The sequence below is a fragment of the Pocillopora damicornis genome, chromosome 10 (assembly GCF_964200805.1).
Source record: "Pocillopora damicornis chromosome 10, jaPocDami1.2, whole genome shotgun sequence".
Taxonomy (NCBI): domain Eukaryota; kingdom Metazoa; phylum Cnidaria; class Anthozoa; order Scleractinia; family Pocilloporidae; genus Pocillopora; species Pocillopora damicornis.
The window spans coordinates 15,629,014-15,649,657 of record NC_142679.1 but is presented as its reverse complement, the minus strand read 5'-3'; the positions used below and the strand labels follow the sequence as shown (position 1 = coordinate 15,649,657).

Genomic DNA, 20,644 nt, shown 5'->3' with positions numbered 1-20,644 from the left:
ACCACTGACTATCCTGTGGGCTCAAAGATTATTGATTGTTTTTCACGTTGTTATAGCAACTAACAATGAGCCAATCAGAAGGCAATCAGACATCTGTTGCATAGCGCGGACAAAACAGTTTCAGACTGTTTATATCACAGAGTTTTACGTTTGACTATCATTTTCGAAGACAAGGACTGTTAAGGTAAGTTCTTTCGCTTTGGTGTCCTCGATTTTTCCGAGAAATATTCGTTTCTTGGCGAATTACGTCCTCCAACAGAGTGCAATCAGATTGCATGATCTCCAATTTCCCCTATCGTGACGGAGATATTGTACACGTTGCAAATTTTGTTTCAAGCAATTTTTTTGCTTTTCTGTTGCACTAGAATCGCATTTAAGCGAATATGAACATCGTTTCATTCCATTATTAGCTCTCTGTGTTCCTCACTAAGACTGCGGCTGATTTAAAACCACAGAACGGCTACGAAACTCAATTTTCTCTTTGCCACAAGATTTCATCTCGTGCTTAAGGCAACTTGCCATCAAATATCAAAGAGAAGCCTTTTTTTCTTGTGGACACAAACCTTTTTCAACCAAATTATTAAAACATTCTTGTTTCCTTGTAGGATCAAACAATATGGCGTCTATTGTGTCTCCTATCGCACAACCATCAGGACCAAAATCAGTTTCTCGACCCAAGCGCTGGAGCGAGGAAGTGGAAGAAGGTATCAGATACTTCCTTTTCTTCTATGAACCTCACAATATTTATCATAAAATGGCTAACTATCATAAGATTGTTTTCCTCTATGACTTCTGAAGCATTCACTAACTTTCTTTGTGAAATTTGCTTTTTACTAGCTTACAGATTTCAGATCGCTGGCTATAGAGATGTACACGAATACCGCGATGTCAAACAAAAAGAACCTGTAAGTTCCTCGAGATTTTATTTACTTCAGAAGTGTGTATTGTTTTACTTCCTAGTCATGACCCTTAAGACTTCTTTTTTGCGAGGTTTGAAACAATTTATGCGCACAAAAGGAGACAGAAGAACCTTCGTAAATTAAATTACTGTGGTGTTTCCTACGTGAATACATGTAGGTATAATTCGGGTTAGGCGACCAAAATCCGTTTTCACTTCTAAGCAACGAGCTTCAGACCCTTTTTCCGGCCCCATTAGGTTGAAGTTCTGCTTAACCCTAATCTTTTTTTATCTACAAAGTTAAGCTTATCGTTAAGATAATCGTAATTGCTTGATGAATTTTGTCAGGCTGTGACCCTTCGTGAGCTTCCCCATGCCCACTAGTTATTTTGGGGTTATTGAGACACCTACAACTGGTGCTCCAGAGTGCGTTTAATCTCTCCTATGAAATTCCAAAAAAGCGTTTTCTAACGATATTCGTCTTTAAAAGAAAGGTACTGTGGACAAGTTAGGTTCATGCTGTTTGTCTAAGGCTATCGATAGTTTACTCAGACCCATAATCTTCTTTGAAACAAACAGATTATAAATTCAAATGATAAACTTAAGTTCTCTGATAATGACAATGATCCTTGTGTTTCTTGACTTAGGATCGCTGGCCTCATAATGGCTATGTAAAGAAACTTCAGCGCAAAGATGGCTGCTTCATTTACTTCGATAAGACCAGAGAATGCACTGACAAAGATGTTTACAAATGCAAATTGTATGGATATTAAGAGTGCCTTGAGGAAATTATATTGTTTGATGAACGTAATGTCAGATTGCACTTTACAAGAAGTAGCTAGGGAAAATCAAACTGAGCAAGATTTATTACAATTTATGAAGGCAGAATGAGGTTAAGAACTGAAAAATGAGAAAGTTGCAGCTGTTTTTAGTGAAATGTTATTTCATGACAAATTATCAAGTTGCAATTTCCTTTAGCCATAATATTTTACAATAGCTGTAAAAATGTCATTTGTATGTACCTACTGTAAAATTCAAACATTACTATTAATATTAGTGATTATTTTGTATCAACTTAACTTATGGCGGAGATTGTGTACAAAGACAAATTTCACATAAGAATGTTTTTCTGTAATGCATTGTATTAATTAAAGTTCAATATAATTGTGGAAAATATCAATTAAAAACTAGCTTTTACAAAGGTTAAGAAAAATTTTAATCAGAAAATAAGATTTTTCTCAGTTTGTTGTTCATTTTCAATCTTATTGAAATGCATTTTTCTTGAAGTGCATAAGTAGATGGCAATTTCATGCTGCCTGTTGGCCAAAAAGTTGTTCACATAATTACTATCCCCTTCTAGCTTTGCAGGAATACTTGTTTGTTGAAACCTGTCACCTCTCCCCTTTTGTTTTACTGAAGCTAATCAAATGAATTACAATGGGGAATATTTAACATATCTGTTACACACTTTTATGCCCTTCATTCACCTCTTTTTACATAGGTAGGTGACTTTGTGAACCAATCATTTTTTACCATGGGGGGGAAGTACACGGTTTTTGGGAGGAATAAAGAGGGGAGGGGGGAAATCAGTTTTTGTCAACAGAGTGTAAAGGGGGATAAATGTAATGAATGACCAGTTTTAAACAAAAATTAGATGTTGCATGCTTTTTAAAACTCAATGTTGAGTTTTCTGCTTCTTGTGGCCAATAGTTATTACAATGTTTTAGTGTTCTTCCATGGGAGTTATTACTGTCTGATGGTTAGTATAACCTATTGTGCAAGTACCTGGAAAAATATTCATTCCTATTCTACACAACACTATTTCTATCCACAATTGACAAAGGACTAGTTTATTGAGAAAATTTAAATGATAGTGCTTTATAGCCGAAGTTTGTAAAAACATCAATGTCAGCTGAACAACCACCCACTGCAAGAACCTGAAAAAAAGTAAGGGTTAATTGTATCAAACAAGGCAAAATTAAGAATTCAAGGACAAACTTATTCAGGTTTCAATATTATCATGTGATTAAGTGAACTTTTATAAGCTTATCTTGCTTTTTAGGCAATTTAAAAAAAAAAACGACTGAATGAATATCCTGTGGGTAGGTTTTCTTAACATCCTCTGTAAAAAAGGAATGAGAAAATTATGACCAAATTCAGCATTCAACTAATGTCTGTTAAGCAGCATCTAAAGATAACTACAACACCAATCCAAACATTGAACAGACCCCCAATATTAAAAGTTACATATTTCTATGCTTGACTGTTTGAACTTAATAACAAAGAAGTTTTAACTAGAAGCATCAACTCTGTTTTTGATTCCCATTATTCCCTGTGTATTTATTATCAAATTGTGATTTTCCTCAAGGCTGCCTCCAACTGGAAGCCTGAAAAGGAAATCCCTTTATGACTTGTACACCCCCTTGGTGTAAAGTCATTAAATCAAAACAACTATAATTAGTAAAAGAACAGATTGGTATCCATCAGATAAGTTACAGCAAAACATACTCTGCAAACCACTAGGGCCCAGTTGTATAACGGGTGGATAATGCTATCTAATGCATAAGTGATTGCAAATGTACTGATATATCCAGTAGATAGCGTTATCCAACCTTTTGAACAACTGGGGCCAGACAGATGAACTATTTTTAGCTACCTTATTCTTTGGAGACTGGTCATTAATTTGCATGGTAAAAACTGAGTTTGGTGTGCAAGGAACATGTGTTTTTGGATCCCCATTTATCTGCCAGTGGAACACTGTTGGTTCTGACCCTGCAGACAATATCTTAAGGAGAAAAAAATTACCTTTCACATCAAAATGAAAATGTGTGAAAAAAAATTTTTTTAAACATGTATCTTCCATCCTTTCAACGGAGCCAAGTTTCAACAGAGCTATAAGAAACTTCATTTGGTTAAAAACGTTTCAAGTAACACCACATTTTGGACACAACCAATGCAAAATCTTGTCGCATGTGATCTTATTCTCAAATCTGGTTGCTTTTCACAAGGATGTCTTTAAATGTCCCCATAAAAGTAACTCTTCATTCATGTTGCACTGTCTTTAATTTAACAAAGGATATAAAATTACCAGAATCCATAAACCTGTGCATTCATTTTGTAGTGTAACCGATGGATCAGGTTGTTATACATGGTTCTTGGCCCTTTGACTCAGAAGAGTGACTGGCATCTAATTTCTCCTTACACTATCAGCCTGATTTACCCATTAAAGTGATGAAAATAAAGGCTGGAGATGATTAATAACTGAAGAAGCTATTGATTTTCTAAAACAAATTCTCCATGTCAGCACTGTAGGAAAATTTATCGAAAACAGTATGGATAATATGCATTCTGGGGTTATGGTGTTAATGGGTTAATAATAGTATTGTTGCTTACAAGGTCATCATGGAAAAGGGCAGACTGTTGACTAGAAGCTGTTTTCAGAACACTTGTGCAATTCATGGACCTCAAATGCCACACTGACAGGGATGGGCCACCACCACAGACCTGTAAATAAATATATGTGTGTGTGAAGAATAAACTCAACATGCAGGTAAATCTAAGCAGCATATGGCAGTTTGTGGCCTCTCCCTATATCTAGGCAGTTTAAAAAGCCACAAAACTCTAGGAAAAAAATTCATCTTTCAAATCTGCACTCTTAATCCCTACCGTATCAGCAAGCAAGTGCTTTTCATTCAACTATTCTTGTTTTCTTATAACCATATTCCCACCAGTAGCATTGTTCCATTATCTGTATATAAACCCACCCACAACCCACAACTCCTCCATTTGCTGTGACGAGCACCATGAGCCTGTGGATATGGTGCTATAGAAATCATTATTATTATTATTATTATTATTATTACTATTATTATTATTATTATTATTACTATTATTATTATTATTATTATTACTATTATTATTATTATTATTATTATTACTATGAGGGGGTTAACACTCTGGACCTTAAGTTTTGAAACTCTTTACATTGGCCAACTCATTTGATAATGCTAAATTACCCTCTTATGCAGGTATTGGCTTATAAACAAACAAATTGGGTGAAGTACACAAGGTCAAAGACTATAGGCAAATTTCTTAGAATAACTATTGTGAAGCAAAATATTTGTATTTTTCAACTACTGTTTCAAAGAAGTCTAATCACACAGCTAGAAAACTGTTCTTGAGGGAACTTACAAAAAGAAAACATTTAGAACAAACCCAACCCCCCCCCCTCCCAAAAAAAAAAATTACTCATTTGCTCACCAGCCAGTCCTCACCCTCATCAACAGCAACACAACCTATCCAAGACCCCAAATGAGGTCTGTGTATATCCTGGTGTGAAGGCATAAAAAATTAACATTTATCTTGCGAAACTTACAAAACCATGTACAAGTCATAAAGTGAACTGTATTATTTCATGATTTGGCTTGATAAAGACTACTCAACAAAGTCTGCAGTCTGCCATGCAGTTAATCTAAGTATGATATGGAAAAGAAATAAAAATTGAACAAGTGAGAGCCTGGTAGCAAATTAAAGTTAGTGCAGCTAGAATTATTGGAGCTCAAGACGTAAAGTAAAAATGCTAAAAAAACCTAGTATATTAAAAAAAAAAAAAAAAATGTACTTAAGTCTTAAAAAGCAATAAAATTGACTTTTTAGTCAATTAAGTACTAAAGAAAGAAAATCCACCAACTGTATAGCAAACATCTCCATTTTTACCTCATTTTTACAGGGTTCAATCATGTCAGTCATGGATCCTTTTGTTCTGTAATCTAAAAAATGGGCAAAACAAAAACAAAATTCTTAAAATGAGAACATAACAGTGCTTCACATTTCAACCATTTTGGCCAGTAAAAGAAAATTGGTCAATGTGCCAGGCTTTAATTCACTGTATCACCTGATTAAATCCTTTATGCCCTAACATCATTATGCATATTCTCTTCACTGTTCTCTATACATTTCCTAAGGTGCTGACAAGGAGAATTTGTTCAACAGTCAAGAGCTTCTTTAGTTGGTGATCATTTCCTTTATTCTTGTGACATTGATGTGTGTTTCAGAGGTGATATTGTAAGGAGAAATTAGATGCAAGTAGCCTTTGGGGTTCAGAGGGTTAAAAAGTCTTCCCTCTCTACTTGAACACAGGGATACAGTATATCTTATCAACCTAGTTTTCTAAGTCTGCACTGTTTGTCATGGAACCTCATTTTTCCCCCTCAGATTCATAGCCTGTGTGCTTCGCACTTGGGCCATAAATCCAAGCAGAAAAAATTTGGTGTGTAACTTACAGTTTGAATCAAGAACACAAGGCTAGTGTAAGATATTGAACTTCAGTGTAACTTCATACCCCATAATCTCACAGTTCCATCTTCAGCTCCACTCACACATTGGCTGTGTTTTGTTCTGAGAGTAAGGCACTGAATATAATCTGAGTGACCAGACAATGTGTTCTAAAAGACACAGTCAAGTAATAAAGGTTAATAAAAAAATGAATAAATATTTGATACTAAGGTAAGATCACTTGATGAAGTATTCTTTGACAAAACACCATTCTTTAACTAAATTAAAACATGAAATGTAACTTTCTTTAAAGATTACCTTACATGTTCCAGACTCAAGGTCCCACATATAAATATTATTGTCCCCACAGCCTGAGAAAAGTGTGTCTTCCTATAAAAACACAGTGTACATGTATAAAACTACAGTAATATCGAATCTATAAAGTGCCTTCAAGTTTTTTAACAGCCAATAACGGACAATCAGGAACAATAATCTAATTACTATAGTTTTTTACAACCCTTGCACTCTGAAGATCTTCTTGTAAATTCTCCCCTCTAGCCGAGACATGTTTCCTTTTAAATTGGTTACGAGAATTTGGTGTCAGATCATAATAACAACTTGTAGCTGATAAGTTTGAGTATTCTCATTTCCTGGTAATTTAGTGTTAACAACTGAGTTGAAAAGGTAAACTGGCCACTGTAAAGAGTTTAAGGATACTGTTTCAAGAGGTGGCTAATTTTTGTTTTCAACTCAGTTGTTTCGACGTTTCCAGAACGTCATTATCAAGTAAACTAAAATAATAAAATCGAGTATATATATAATGAAGCGGTGAATAAATTACAAAGTGTTAAAAGTTAAACAAAGAGTTTAGCCCTAATGGAATCGCTCTGGGTGTTTAAATTGGGCCTTATTGTTTAACAATAATTGTTGTTTAACAATAAGGCCCAATTTAAACACCCAGAGTGATTCCATTAGGGCTAAACTCTTTGTTTAACTTTTAACGCTTTGTAATTTATTCACCGCTTCATTATATATATACTCGATTTTATTATTTTAGTTTACTTGATAATGACCTTCTGGAAACGTCGAAACGTCGTGTCATGCTTTATAATATTTTATCGCAGATTTTTATTGTCAAATGTTTTACCAAATCTTTACTTATTCGAACTCAGTTGTTAACACTAAATTACCTGTTATCCTCTCTCACCAACACAGCACCTCAGTTTCTTAAGAAACTTACCCCATTTATTCTCATTTCCTGTTTGCTGGATAATGCATGGACATAACTATTATGGGGACATGGTCTATTGCAATTACTTCTGAGAGTAAAAACGTGAATAGTACTTTATCATCTTTGCACCTTTATATCTTCTATAATCAGACAACAGTTTTGTAGGGTGCAAGAGAAACATGAACTTTGGTAACAAACTGTAGCTCCTTCAATGCATGTTGATCTCATGTTCAGCCATCAAAAACAAACAACTACTATTTGCATGCAGAAATTTGTCCGAAGTTAACACATGTAGCCAAAAAGATTGCCAAAAAAAAATGTACTAGATCAAGTTGCTAAACATTCCAAACTTGTGTCAGATTTGCGTTTCCAAAAGAGACAGAGAAATTGAGGGGGTGTTCAGATCCATGTATTACAGACACAATGTGGGATTGGTTAAGAATTACTGTTGATCAAACAAACATTAGGGCTTTTCAATCTATGATATGTAATACATACCTGCTCAGAAAATGCCAAAGCATTGGTTTCAGGTATATCCAGTGAGGCTCTAAAAGAGGATCAACATTCACAAGTCTAAAAAATAATCCTTAAAATAATCATGGACAAAATGTATTATTATGTCAAAAAAATCATTTTGAAAGGGCCTTTTCAGAACTCATTCTCAAATCCAATGATTTTCCAGATTTACGAGGAAAAACCCATTAAACCCATAGCTCACTGTGAGAGTACAAAGATCATAGTATCATACCATTTACAACCTAACATCAGTATGCATATTCTCCATACTGTTCTCTATACATTTCCTAAGGAGCTGAGTATTGAGTATCTGTTTGACAATCAAGAGCTTCTTTAGTAGTCAATTATTTCCTTCATTCTAATGACCTTCATGTTTGATTCAGGGGTGATATTGTACTGAGAAATTGGTTGCATGTCACTCTTTAGGGTCAGAGGGTAAAATGCATTTGTAAGCAAATAAACAAAGACAATGAAGGGATTCCCAGGTTAGTGTAAGTTTACCTGATTACCTCGGTGTACAGTATGTGATGTAGGGATGGGGAATAAGCATGTATTGGTAGACTATGTGTAAGTAAACTACCATGATTAGAAACAAGATACTGTAAACGTCCATGTATAAGCTGCATCCATAGATAAGCTGCACCCCTGATTTAGAAGTGCAGAATTTGGAAAAAATAAAACAATACAGTTTGAAGTTTCAATAGAGTTGTATTGCTACAAACAATCAAGGTTTCGAAACACTGACATAGAAGTTGTGGCTATCTTTCACATTTATCAAGTCTAAAGAAAGCGAAATTTCATTTGTCGTACCTTCTTTTTCATTGGAATTTACACAATCTTTAACTTAAAATGCTCTTTCGATCTGATTTTTCAAGATTATCACTTCGAAACACGCCATAAAGTTGAAATTCCTTCGGCATTGAAAAAAACAAACAAACAAGTGGTTAGTAGCCAAGCTTTAAATTTTGGGAGGAGTCTGGGCCTTTCGACTCAGCTGTTCAGGGATACCGCGTGTATAAAGATGTTTGGAAACCCGCAATAGGCGAAAAACTTCATGCAGAACAAGGCCTGATAATGCAGTTGACAAATTTGCCATGAAGGTAGTAAAAAACAACGAGAGATTCCTTGTATGTCGGTGTTTAGTTGTTCACGTAAGTGAAAACTAATCGCTTGAAAGAACTCATGGATAGCAAGATTCGCCGATAAACACTCGAAGACACAAATGGCTCCTTTAGGAGCCACCACTCAATGAAAAAGTCAATGAACTACAGCAACATGCTCTCAGTTTCTTATATGTTTGTTTCTTGGCATCTTACGAAGTTTTATGAATATTAATTAGGTTTTTGAGAGCTCCAAACACAGATGTATCCATGGATAAGCCGCACCCTTGATTTTTGGCTCCAATTTTGTGAAAAAAAGTGCGGCTTATACATGGACGTTTATGGTAATTATCATTTTATGTCTCTTAATTATAATAAAGAACCCCACCTGGCAGCTGGAGGTTGCAGTGTCCAGGCAGGTGAAGGAGCCTAAAAGTTTTGGAGTACAAATTAGAAAAAGGCTGTAATACTGAATGGAAATACTTAGCACAAAGAAGTCTGGTGGAATATCACACCTTTTAAATACAGTGTAAACATCCTTAAGAATATGAGCAGAGTCATGAAAATTTGGTCTCACTTCACATTTTGGGGGGCACTCAAGTTTATATACTGAATAATTTAAGTTTTATGTTTTTTCTCTTCCTTTTTTACTTTTGAACTAAGCTTGTGTATGGTATCATATGGTTCACTGGGGTGGAGAAAGGCACTGTGAGGCTACAGCATCTTGCCCAAGAACACAATGACTCCTTCAGGATTTCAAACCTAACCTTTCCATAGAGAGTTCACACTATCAACCATATATCCACCATCTCTCCCTAATACTGAAAACTAATTTTAAATCCATTAACAAATCTTACATTATCTAGACAGATATTCACCTCTGTTTTATCAAGAATTTCATCCCATCGCCATCCATGTATTTCAGATGAGCCACCACTAAATATAGGTTACAAAATAAGTTATAACTGAACAGCAATGCAAAATAAACAGCCCAATAAATTCATAAAAAGTGCTTGCTCACTCTTAAAAGACACATCATCTCCCTACTTAAAATTATTGCCCAAAAAATTGATCACCAATCAGGAAAGAGTCACAATCAAATACCTGATTAGAAATTTATCTGTAGATATTAGACTGTAAATTGGGTTGCTGTGACCTGAAAGAAATTTCAATGTTTTTTTTTTTTTAAAGAGAACTCAACACAGCTTTTACATCAACTATGCACCCATTAACCACAAAGTCACATTGTTTTTCAGTACTGGTCTCTAGCACTGAATGACCTCATATTGCAGAGTAAACTTTCCTGTGGCTATAGACAATGGTTTATGAAAGAATTATGAATCTCCTTTAAGTGGCCTTGTTTTTAAGAAGTGTATTTTCTGTGGTAAGATCAATTATATTCCTGTATAAATCCAGTGTAATCCAAAATATATGCTGTTTGTTTTCTTCCCAGCTGAGCCCAGTTGTTCAAAGGTGGATAATATTAACAAATAAATAAAATGCTATCCAGTGCATAGGTGTCAACAAAGCTTACTGTGCTATCCACCAGAAAGACATTCATGCAGTGGACAACTGGGACCTGATCCTCCAACAACGATCAAAAACAAAACCAAAAAAAAAAAAGGAGTAGAAATGGGTGCTTGCACAACACTGTACATAACTCTACAAAGAATATCAAGACATTTGTTTTTAGATGCATCATCTGAACAAACTTTGCCAAGGCAGGTCAGACTATGCATGGCATCTTCTAGAATTGCACTTCATATTTACATTACCAGGTATATTCAAAGAACAGAAATTGATCTTGTTTGTGTTACAGATACCGTGCCCTTCTGGACATTATAAGACTGGTAAACTTGAAAAGTAAGTGGTAGAGCTACATGTATACGTATAGACTCACCTTGGAAAAATATTACTGGTCTCTTCTTGTCGGATGAAGCATCGGGTGCCACAGCAGAAGTAATGCTAAAATATTTACGGACATAGAGTTGTTTAGAAAAATTAAGAACTTAGAGTAATATAAACATGCAACCTTGATTTGTGATTAAATCCAAATAGTAATGTGGCTTCATTGACACATCTTGATTTCACGTTAATCTATTGAAAAAACCAACAAACAGAGAGAGGAATACACCAAAACGACCTTCACCTAAAAACCGCAATTTGTCCAAAGTTGTTGCACGCCGCCAAGAAATTGCCACATGGTGAAAAGGCCACTGCAAACACAATAGTGTGAAGTTCCAGACGCTTCTGATAGATCTGACTCTAAAATAAATCAGAGTTAACATCCTCCTCGTCTTAATCTGCTTCCTTAGACTTTGTTATTATCAAAAAAACATGAAATTTCCATTAAGAGGCCTTACCTGAGAGTCTGCCGCCATCTTTGTATTTGCCGCTTTTTGGGAAAACCGCTGAAACGAATACGACTTACGAATGGAGGTGCATAAGCAAACCAAAGCTAACCAACATCTACGAGATTTTCTTCAGTATGAAAGACTTAGAGGCTGACAAAAAATCAACCAGTGAGCGATCAGACATAGCGATAAATAGCTAGAATTCCATTTTTAGCGTAGGGTAAGTCTAAATCTTTCAAACCGGTCTGTTGTTACACTATTACATCGGTAAAGAATGGAATTTTACTTGATGATTGTAATCTAGCTTTAAAGCTAAGCTGCAAAACCACCACTCATGAGGCTCTGGACTTATACAACATAATTTGGGGTTAGGATGGGCGTAAAACTGGGAGGGGAGAGTCACAGAATGGGGAAGAAAAAAAAGCGCTTGGAGATGACTTTCAGCAAAAATTGGTCGAAATACGAACGTTGTCAATCAACTGTTTTTAATGGAAAATCACATTTTAACATGTAGAATAAAATTAATTATTACAAATAACTTGCAAAAACAGAAGGTTGAAATTGTAATGGAAAACAATTAAATAAGGTGTAGAATCGTTTTGAATTTTGAGATGCGTAAAGCGCTGTGTCGTTGTGGGCTGCAGTGACTGGTATTCAATTAAGTAAAGTGGTTGGAAATTGCACGAAAATGCTTTCTTTATATTCTGGTATCTAATCTTAACTTCGCGTTGCACTTTTCGCGACAGTATATTCTAAATCAAAACACTGATGAAAACCTCTCAATTATATACAAAGAGCACTAGCAACTGACCACTCTACACGTACGGCAATTTGTATACAATTTGTATACAATTTAAGGGTCATTGGTTTTCCGAAAGTATAAACCATGCTATAGCTAAATCGATTGGCCAATCGAGGCATTCAAAACGCATAGTTAGCAGGCCTCAGCAGATGGAAAAGAAGGAAAACTAGTGCAATCCTAGATTACCTTCGATAATCAAAAAGTCCTCGGCATTGATCTAAACTATTTTTTAGCCGAGGATTTATTTGAAGTACTTTGAAACGCTATTCTTAGAATTTAAATATCTTAAATCTTCCTGCAGTGAGATCTTAAGTTGTTTCATCCGTTCTTAACTATCTTTACTGCCGAGATTATGCAATCTGTTTGAGTACTGTACTTTATTTCAAACTGGTCGATCTTTTGATTTAAAAGCAAAGGTTTGAGAACATGTGGGCTGATTTAATGCGTTAAAAAAGACCTTGAATCTCATAAGAAGTCATCATAAGACCACGATTTTTATAGATGATTTCATCTGATTATTCAAGTACGTCGGTATTAAAAGACTTTGTAGAGGAATTAAAAATTTTTGTCCATTTTTAGTAACGATCAAACTACGCTTCATCTTAAAGAGATATTTTACAAACACCACCCTTGGAGACCACTTTGTGTTTCCTCTGTCAGCCAGTTTGCCCCTCAAGTATATCCCCCTTAGAAACAGGCACTTCTCCTTTTTCAACCCTTCCCCGTGTCTTCCCTAAGTTTTTGTATTTCTTCTCAGGAAAAATCTCCCCATACAACTCTTCAGTTCGATCAATAAGTTTTTCAAGTCGGTTCTCCAGCTTTGAAACTGAATCTTCGTGCAGACCTGCGACATCTGAGGTTAGGTGGCTCTTGGTAAGCACGTTGACGGCTTTGACACGAGACGTAGCCGTCTCCCAAAGGACCTTGCCTCGACTCTGTGGTCTCCGAGTCTTTCCGATTCCCGACCACAGCTTAAAGCGCTCGATGATGAAGTCGACGATTTCATACTCGTTCGATTGCTTGTCATTGTCGTGCTTGACGACGATGAACGAGTCCACCACGATGGAAAGGAACATGTTGATGAGCACAAACGACATCATGAACATAAAACCGAAGAAAAAAAGAGGACCGAGGACGCGATTGGTGTCACGCATCTCAAAGAAGGCAGTCCTTCCCAGCATAAGGCTTAACAGAGACGTCAGCGAGGCCATGATGCTGCGGTAGTTGTACAGAACGGGTCCGAACACTAACGACGCGAACATCGTGTAAGCGAGAAAGACGATGCCCCAGATAATGCTGAACATCAGCAGTGGGTAGTACGCGTACTTAAGTGTGGAGGACAGGAGCGAGAACCGCTTGTTAAACCGGAGGAGCTTGTTCAGTTTAATGTTTGCTAGAAGAACGATCATAGCCAGGACAAACGTGTACGTCTCGTTCCAATACCCTGCGAACTGAAAGCTCTTGAAGTTGAAAGGGTCGTGTCGCACTAAATCCAACACATTTCTAATGGTGAGCGTGCGATAAACATACATCGCTATGGCAGCGAAGGTAAACAAACTGATCCCCATCTCCACACAGTTCCAAAACTCTTTCAGGTAAGCCTGGATTCCAAGTTTGTAAATATGTTTCACTTCACGATAAAAGAAAAACAACGTGAACAACACAAACACGACCTCGATCGTTAATACAAAGAACATGATGGTCTTGGTGAAGTCGTATAGGCGCGCAGTCTGGATGCTAACGTAGGGAATAGCCGCGCCAGTGGCGGGATACTCTGCCGCCAGAGTAACAATAGAAAACAGGTTACTCTGTGCATTGTATATTGTGAATTCAGTCAGCACAGCCCGTGTGCGCCGCTCGATCCACATATTTTTCTCAAGGACTCTGACACGTTTGAAGTTCTCCAACCCAGGTTCAAGAACAATTACGTACCTGTGGAAAGAAAATTTACACGAATGTATTACACTAAAAAAACACAATGGTGCAACAATATGGTCAAATTTGGAAGAAAGAGAAACTCGCCTTTGGTTTAACTCCAGACAATGACTGTGCGATTAAGAACGGAAAGCATTTTAACTAGTATGTCCATGAATGCACATGCAAGTCTTTAACCCGTTAGAAAACAAAATTGTGAAAAGCAGTATTTATTCTCTTTGGGAGTAGACGGGATCTTCTTTAGACATTATGTGGCTTTGAGCAGAAACAGAACTAAACAACTGTGTCCAGACAAGAAATCCACGAGAGTTCTTCTTTTCACTGTGGGAACACACATGGCTCAAAAAAGAGCTGATATTTTTCAAGTTCATCATATGATTTTACAGTATTCATCTTAACCATATTTAACCATTTAAATCTTAGAAGTGATTTTCAAACATTAACTTCCAACCCTATTATATACGTAAATTACCCAGCACATAGGTAATAAGAATACTCAAACTTATAAGGTACAATTTGTGATCTTAATCCATAAAAATTCGTAAAATGTGTTGCTGCAAGAGGGGAGAATTAACGATCAGATCTCGGTGCTGAAAGGATTAAGTATCCTTTCCTTGACGTAAGTCTACACTTGCAGATTATTTGTTTAAAAGTCCTTTTTTAAATTACAAAATGCGCCAAAATGAATCGAAATCTAAGCGTAAGTCTTGAAGAGTCTGCCTTAATATTTTTTTTTTCAGCTAGGCAATACGAGCGCGTGCTTATCTCTCGCGATCGACATTTTACGATAGTTAGCTTTAGAACAACTTTGAACGTACCCTCCTCCACTGTAAGTGGTCAGAGTGCCCAAGAAGGGGTACCCATCAAGCTGACTGCTGTTTTGATATCTCCACGGCATGTCATCCCAAGACACTGGAGTGTCGTATGTAGTGATGTTCTCCCATCTCTCTGTGTAATCATTCTTGTCGTTCTTGGTCACAAAATATTCTCCGTAGCATTCTTTTGTGATGCCATACAACTCGGTTGGAACCCGGCAGGATTCTGGGAATCAAATATGTTGTTATGAGTTCCATGGTCAGCATGGACTTAGTATAGGGGTGAGGTAGGGGAAGGGAAAGTCACTTGGCCTGTTGTGAGACGCTAAGGAAGGGCCTGTTAGCAAGTAAATCTTTGGTAACCGCGCTGGATTCCTGATCCCGAGGTCTGGGCCCCGACACTGGCCAGATTATGGTAATATGTCATTGGCCAAGATAAGGTACCACCACAGTGCCTCTCTCTTTCGAGGAGAGATAACAAATACAAGCGAAATGCCACGGAAAGCTGACGAAATGCTTGCAGGCCTGACATGCATCCTGCAGGAGCGGTAATACCCGCAGACGATCCTTGCAACAGAAAAGCTGGATGAGCCTTGGTAAATGAAAAATTGCCGACATATAAAACAGACAAATAAACAAACAAGCAAACAAACCTCTTTTTACTCTGAGGAGTCTCATCCGTGCACCGCCCACCATCTGACTGTAGCCATCCACCATGAACCCATCGGGTTTTCGTTCTTCGCCGTTGTACCATTTCTTGGGGAACAAGCTCGTCAAGAGCTCACTTTGAGTCCAATTCCAAAACTCTTTTTCATTTGTTATCTGCGGATGTGAACAAGAATTCGAATGACGTTATTTAAAACATATACTAGTAGAACACGATAGCAGGAACATTCATAGATACAAAATGGCCTTCAAAAAAGGAATCTTTTAAAGTTAAAATACTCTGTGAAACTAGCGAGGTCTCTGGGTCACTCGGAGTCGAGGCCCACAAGCTAACAAAGAAAAAGGCTTCCTCTCTTCAACTGGCGATGACGAATCCGTGGTCGAAGAGAAAGTATTATCTTGTAAAATTTTAGCAGCCAGACTGCGATGCAAGGATAAAAGGCATAACTCAATAGGGTGGATGTACGTATATATATATAACACCAGGGGAAAAGTCATTATTTATCGCTAAGGTCGGAAGAATTGGGAAGGAGGTTACGTGGTTTTCAGGGAGAATGCGGGAGGGGGGGGCTTATCGTCGCTGACAGAGTATAAAAGTAGGACAGAATAAACTTGACTGCCAATTAGGGTGGATCATTAGAATCTTATTGTGACACTACCAAGATCCTCTGACCCCTCGATGATAAATAACGACATTACATTATTCAGAGGTTTCATTTGGTACTCACTTTGGAAAAGTTATCTCCCATAATATCGAAAAGGTGTTTCGTCTGGAAGTAAGCTGATTTGTCTCTGTGCGTGTAAGCGATCGTTAGCAACAGGGCGAGAAATATGTAGTAAGTGGCGACCTCGCGAATGACAGAATACATCTTTCGTTCCTTCATTCTCGCTGCTCTCATAGCAATCAGTCTTGCTTGGTCTGGAGGGAAAAGCTTCGCTTTCTTTGTCTTTGATCCTCCTGAGTTGAGGTCCGATTGTTGGCCGAGAAATTCTTCATCCTCGGCGAGTTTGAGCACCTCTTCAGTTACCTGAAATTCACCTTTGTCTGGCTTTTTAACGACCAGAGCAAAGAATACCGCCAAACCGAGCACCTGTGTCAACACAAAAATTAAAAAGGGAGCACTTTATAAGTAAACTTCACAAGTAATACTGCATTGCATCGGTTTTTTTCAAATCTTTACAACGCTCTGTGATAAAACCAGAAAAGTCACGCCACTCTCTCAACGAATCAGACGCAAAACTAAAAACCAGTTTTCCCGCGCCTCAAGACAATTTTCTTTAACCTTATTTCAGTTCCTATCAATGAGTTCCTTTTATGTTTGAAGATTTGTCTTATGGTGCCCAATCTGTCAAGGAAATGCTGCAGAAAACACTTTCCTCTAAGGAGAACACTGTAATTTAGCATTCATAGTTCTCACTTTACTAGAAGGCAAGAGTAAGCGAGAACGAAAGTCGGAACAGAGCGTAAGAATTGTGAGTTGAGAAACTGCCCGGAGGCAGCTATACCTGAGGAGGAAAGAGCAGCCTTTTTTCTCCACGAAGAAATATACGTTATGATTATGATACCCTTATGTGCTTTTCCATCGACATTTACCTACCCCTCCTTTCACGTTTTGAATCCAATCTCAATCTCATTTTCTTCATGTTCCCCAATTTCCTCCATAATTTAACCTACTGATATGGTACTACTCTTTCTTATTAGCCCCATACATGTTTAATATCATCAGTTCTTCCCATTTCGTTCAGTAACTTGCTCGATGAGTGTTCTATCTTTTCATTGGGGCCTTCCTCTCACAACCGCAATGAACCAGCAAAGTCATTAATGGACGTACAATGCTATGCTGCATCTCCATAACGGACCAGTCACTATTCGTCAGCTGAGGGATGGGGGGGAGGGGAGGACTTCTGGGGTGGATCACATGGTTTTCAGGGAGAACGATGGGGGATCAGTCGTCACCAGCAGAGTATAAAAGGGGGGACTGTGGAACATTTGACTGCCAGTTAACTGCCAATGGGGTGTATCATAAGAACATTTACAGACCTTGTAGGAAAATCAAGGCAAATGTTAATGTGACACAACCAAAATCATCCGACCCCTCCCCCCCCGGCATTAAATAAATTACCGGTCCCTAAGAGAAAATGAACTAGGCGTCAAAGGCTTACCTTGAGGGGTTGAGTGATGAACACATCTTGAACAAAAGACACACAGGACGAAAATAACCACTGCAAGGACTTTTCGTTTTTAAACTCCATGCCGTAAAATACAATTACAGCGGCTGACCCAGCTGAGAAGATGAAGACGAAAAACCATGCCACGTAAACGAAGTAAAAAGGCAACGTGTTTTTCTTCTTGAACCACAACAGTAAGCGGCGTGCACGGGACGTAGGAGCTAAAAAAAGAGGGAAATGTCATTGAGTATTCCCTCGATGCCTTTGAATTTACGCAGTGTCGGCGCCGGTTATAAAATGATTCACAACGGTGGCGAAAGATAGTGGAAGAAATCAATGAAATTATATAAGGAACAGATCACTTTTACACTCTGTTGGTGACGACTACTCTCCCCTTTGTTCCCCCTGAAAACTATACGACCCCCTTGCCTACCCCCCCTCCCCCCAAAGGAAAGAAAAGAAAATCCTCCAAGCCCCCAGGTGATAAATAATGACTACTCTTTAAAAAGTGAAAAAATAGGATAGATAGCAAGAAAAAAAAAAACCGGAGACTAATGGGACCGTTGTAATTCATGTAATTGTTAGGCTCGCCGCCGTTTATGTGGATGTCACGTTATGCTCCCCCTTGGATGTCGTCGCATGACATCCCAGAATACAGGTGCGAAGGAGACTAGATAAAAATTCAGCCTTGTGACGAATGGTATCAATTTGTATAAGTATCCTGTAATAGTAGTAGTTCACACTCAACAATAGAAATCACAGTTGTTTTCTTCTCCAAATTTTCTAAAAGCAGCGCGAAGCACTGTTGCAGTCAAGATTGCCTCAACTCCTCTATAAATAAAAAAAAAGAAAATTTTTAGTGAGACGCCAACGTGTTTCCTTACCGATGTCGTATGTGGTACTGAGCCTACGATCAATCAACAGTGGGCTGTCGGTAAAACTTGTGCGGTCCACGTCAGTATGCACATCATTAATTGACAACCGAGTCTTGTTGTTCTTTTCTCGTGAGAAATCTAGACTGTTTCTCGATCCCTTAGCAGAGTCGTCCGACGATTCTTTCAGGTTATTGTAATTGTCCAGGCTGTCCTTATCAAAGGAAAGATTCGGCAGACAAGGGGTGGGAGGTGGCTTTTTCGGCTTGACTTTTGGTTTAGGTCGGACATTGCGAAAGATCTGCACCACTATCAGGTTAATTGGGAAGACTATGAGACTCGAAATGATCCCGACCAGCACCTGTACGGATTGAATTAAAAATTGGTTAACAAACGAGTCCTCATTTATTTTAATATTCTGCACGTATTGCGTACCTGTGGACAGTAAACAATACGTTACGATTTGAATGTGGAACTCACCTGATTCCAGGTGAAAACAATGGAGCCAATTTGCTGCGTGTTGGAGGGGTCGCCTCGTGGGCCGTAGTACATACCACTGGTCATCATTGACATGAGTAGAAGACACAGACAACAGGACAACCGCTGTACTCGCGTGAATCGACTGCCGGCTGGACGGGCGAGGACTGAGAACCACAGATGACTGTCGCTAAGGTTACGGCGCGTTCTGGCAACAAATAGATGACCAAACTCTGTAAGCTCCGCTTTACTGGCCAACATAACGAGACGTTCAACCTAACCAGAGAATAAAAATAAAAATCTCTCAAATAAGATCCAAGACTAAAACCAAGTGGACTTGGTCACTCGCATTTCCATGCACCAGGCTACAGGCTGTTTGGTTCCTTGTAACTACATTGCTGAGGGACAATCAATCGGTATGCGCTTTAAATATGATCACAAACGGTATTCTTCGAATTGGTTTCTTCCTCCATCGTAAAACGTTTTAAGTTTCCCTGATATCAGATCAACTTCTTGGGGTGTCCAACAGCAAGGGGTTTGCGCAGGTTCTAGAGTTGCGGAGCGCTATGAGAAGCCGGATCCAGTGGAATTTAGAAGCATCCTAAATTGTCTCTCTCCTCAAGAAAGAGGGTGTCGTATGCACTTTACAACCTTACTTCATAGATACACCCCACCACATCATACCTGGCCATCTTCCTCATCCACAGCCAGCCACCTGTTACAGATGAAGTAAAATCTCTCCTCTGTTTGTAGATCAATCACCATAATTCGACTAAGAAACCACGAGCCACCTGCGTTATCGTGCCACACCCGGATGTAATGAATGGAGCCTAAGTCAAAGGGCGTGGTCAGAAGAAACGAGTCCTGGCTACCACGTTGAAAAGGGTTTCTCTCAGGATCATGCAAAGCGCGCGCCTCACTGTCCTGTTCGTCACCGTACAGGATAATGCTGACTTTGGATTTAGTGCCAGCATTACGGCGCATGCCCGTCCATAGAGTCACCTCGTAACGGTACGGGTCTGAGGGTTCATTATCCCGTAGTGGACAGACACCAACCTAAATGAAAAAAGGATACGTATATTCAATTTTTGGGGCTGAATTAAAAGGCAAGCTTTCTATGTTTTTGGTCGGCCCATTCTTTCCTTAATAAGCCTGGACCCAAGAAAAGTAGACCCTCACCATAAAACCAACCCGTCGATATGATAACGTCGATATGTCCTATTAAAAACTGAACGTTTATGGCCTAGAAGAAGTTCGTATTTACAGGATTTCTCTGAATACGTCTCTAATTGCCGAAGGAATAAATGGATAACTTTAGTTCCAAAACACGGGGTCTATCTAATCAATATAAAATTGAACATTCAGCAGAACGTGAACCAAAAGAAATCATCATCATGCAAATTCACTTGGTCTTTATTCTCTCTTTCTGACCTTTTACGACCTTTCTTTCCAAATAAATCGCTGTTAACTAAAGCCAACCCCCTTCCCACCCTACAAACTGTTGCATTCTTTAATCGCTTGTTCCCCCCCTGGAA

General features: G+C 38.2%; 3 protein-coding genes across 3 annotated transcripts in view; 1 reads left to right on the top strand and 2 right to left on the bottom strand.

Moving 5' to 3' along the window:
- Positions 1–67: 67 nt before the first annotated feature.
- On the top strand, positions 68–2,125 carry LOC113680444 (meiosis expressed gene 1 protein homolog). The gene is made up of 4 exons (XM_027197482.2): positions 68–184; positions 606–704; positions 838–905; positions 1,546–2,125. The coding sequence occupies exons 2-4, from the start codon at positions 617–619 to the stop codon at positions 1,669–1,671; spliced, it is 282 nt and encodes a 93-aa protein (XP_027053283.1). The 5' UTR covers positions 68–184; positions 606–616; the 3' UTR covers positions 1,672–2,125.
- LOC113680443 (THO complex subunit 6 homolog) lies at positions 1,824–11,636 on the bottom strand. The gene is made up of 14 exons (XM_027197480.2): positions 11,383–11,636; positions 11,169–11,284; positions 10,920–10,984; positions 10,124–10,175; positions 9,898–9,955; positions 9,408–9,448; positions 7,902–7,950; positions 6,491–6,562; positions 6,240–6,342; positions 5,615–5,667; positions 5,159–5,227; positions 4,292–4,402; positions 3,555–3,683; positions 1,824–2,835 (listed from the first exon to the last, which is right to left on the bottom strand). The coding sequence occupies exons 1-14, from the start codon at positions 11,398–11,400 to the stop codon at positions 2,749–2,751; spliced, it is 1,023 nt and encodes a 340-aa protein (XP_027053281.2). The 5' UTR covers positions 11,401–11,636; the 3' UTR covers positions 1,824–2,748.
- Positions 11,637–11,841: 205 nt separating this feature from the next.
- LOC113680435 (polycystin-1-like protein 2) overlaps positions 11,842–20,644 on the bottom strand; it is a 28,345-nt gene continuing 19,542 nt past the window's right edge. Inside the window, exons 20-27 of the mRNA XM_089184243.1 lie at positions 19,794–20,165; positions 19,113–19,385; positions 18,645–18,993; positions 17,755–17,981; positions 16,320–16,682; positions 15,579–15,747; positions 14,929–15,151; positions 11,842–14,107 (exon numbers count right to left, since the gene is read on the bottom strand). Coding sequence (XP_089040369.1) covers positions 12,832–14,107; positions 14,929–15,151; positions 15,579–15,747; positions 16,320–16,682; positions 17,755–17,981; positions 18,645–18,993; positions 19,113–19,385; positions 19,794–20,165 — 3,252 coding nt within the window. The 3' untranslated portion in view covers positions 11,842–12,831. The remainder of the gene's footprint in view (positions 14,108–14,928; positions 15,152–15,578; positions 15,748–16,319; positions 16,683–17,754; positions 17,982–18,644; positions 18,994–19,112; positions 19,386–19,793; positions 20,166–20,644) is intronic.

Bases quoted from the DNA above. Each gene is read 5' to 3' on its own strand.
- LOC113680444 (XM_027197482.2), top strand. From the start codon at position 617: ATGGCGTCTATTGTGTCTCCTATCGCACAACCATCAGGACCAAAATCA. The intron at 705-837 runs GTATCAGATACT...GCTTTTTACTAG, and splicing joins GAGCGAGGAAGTGGAAGAAG to CTTACAGATTTCAGATCGCT. The intron at 906-1,545 runs GTAAGTTCCTCG...TTCTTGACTTAG, and splicing joins ATGTCAAACAAAAAGAACCT to GATCGCTGGCCTCATAATGG.
- LOC113680443 (XM_027197480.2), bottom strand. The intron at 10,985-11,168 runs GTGAAGGTCGTT...TAAATATTTTAG, and splicing joins GGACAAATTGCGGTTTTTAG to CATTACTTCTGCTGTGGCAC. The intron at 2,836-3,554 runs GTAGCTAAAAAT...ACTTTTTTTCAG, and splicing joins ACCAGTCTCCAAAGAATAAG to GTTCTTGCAGTGGGTGGTTG.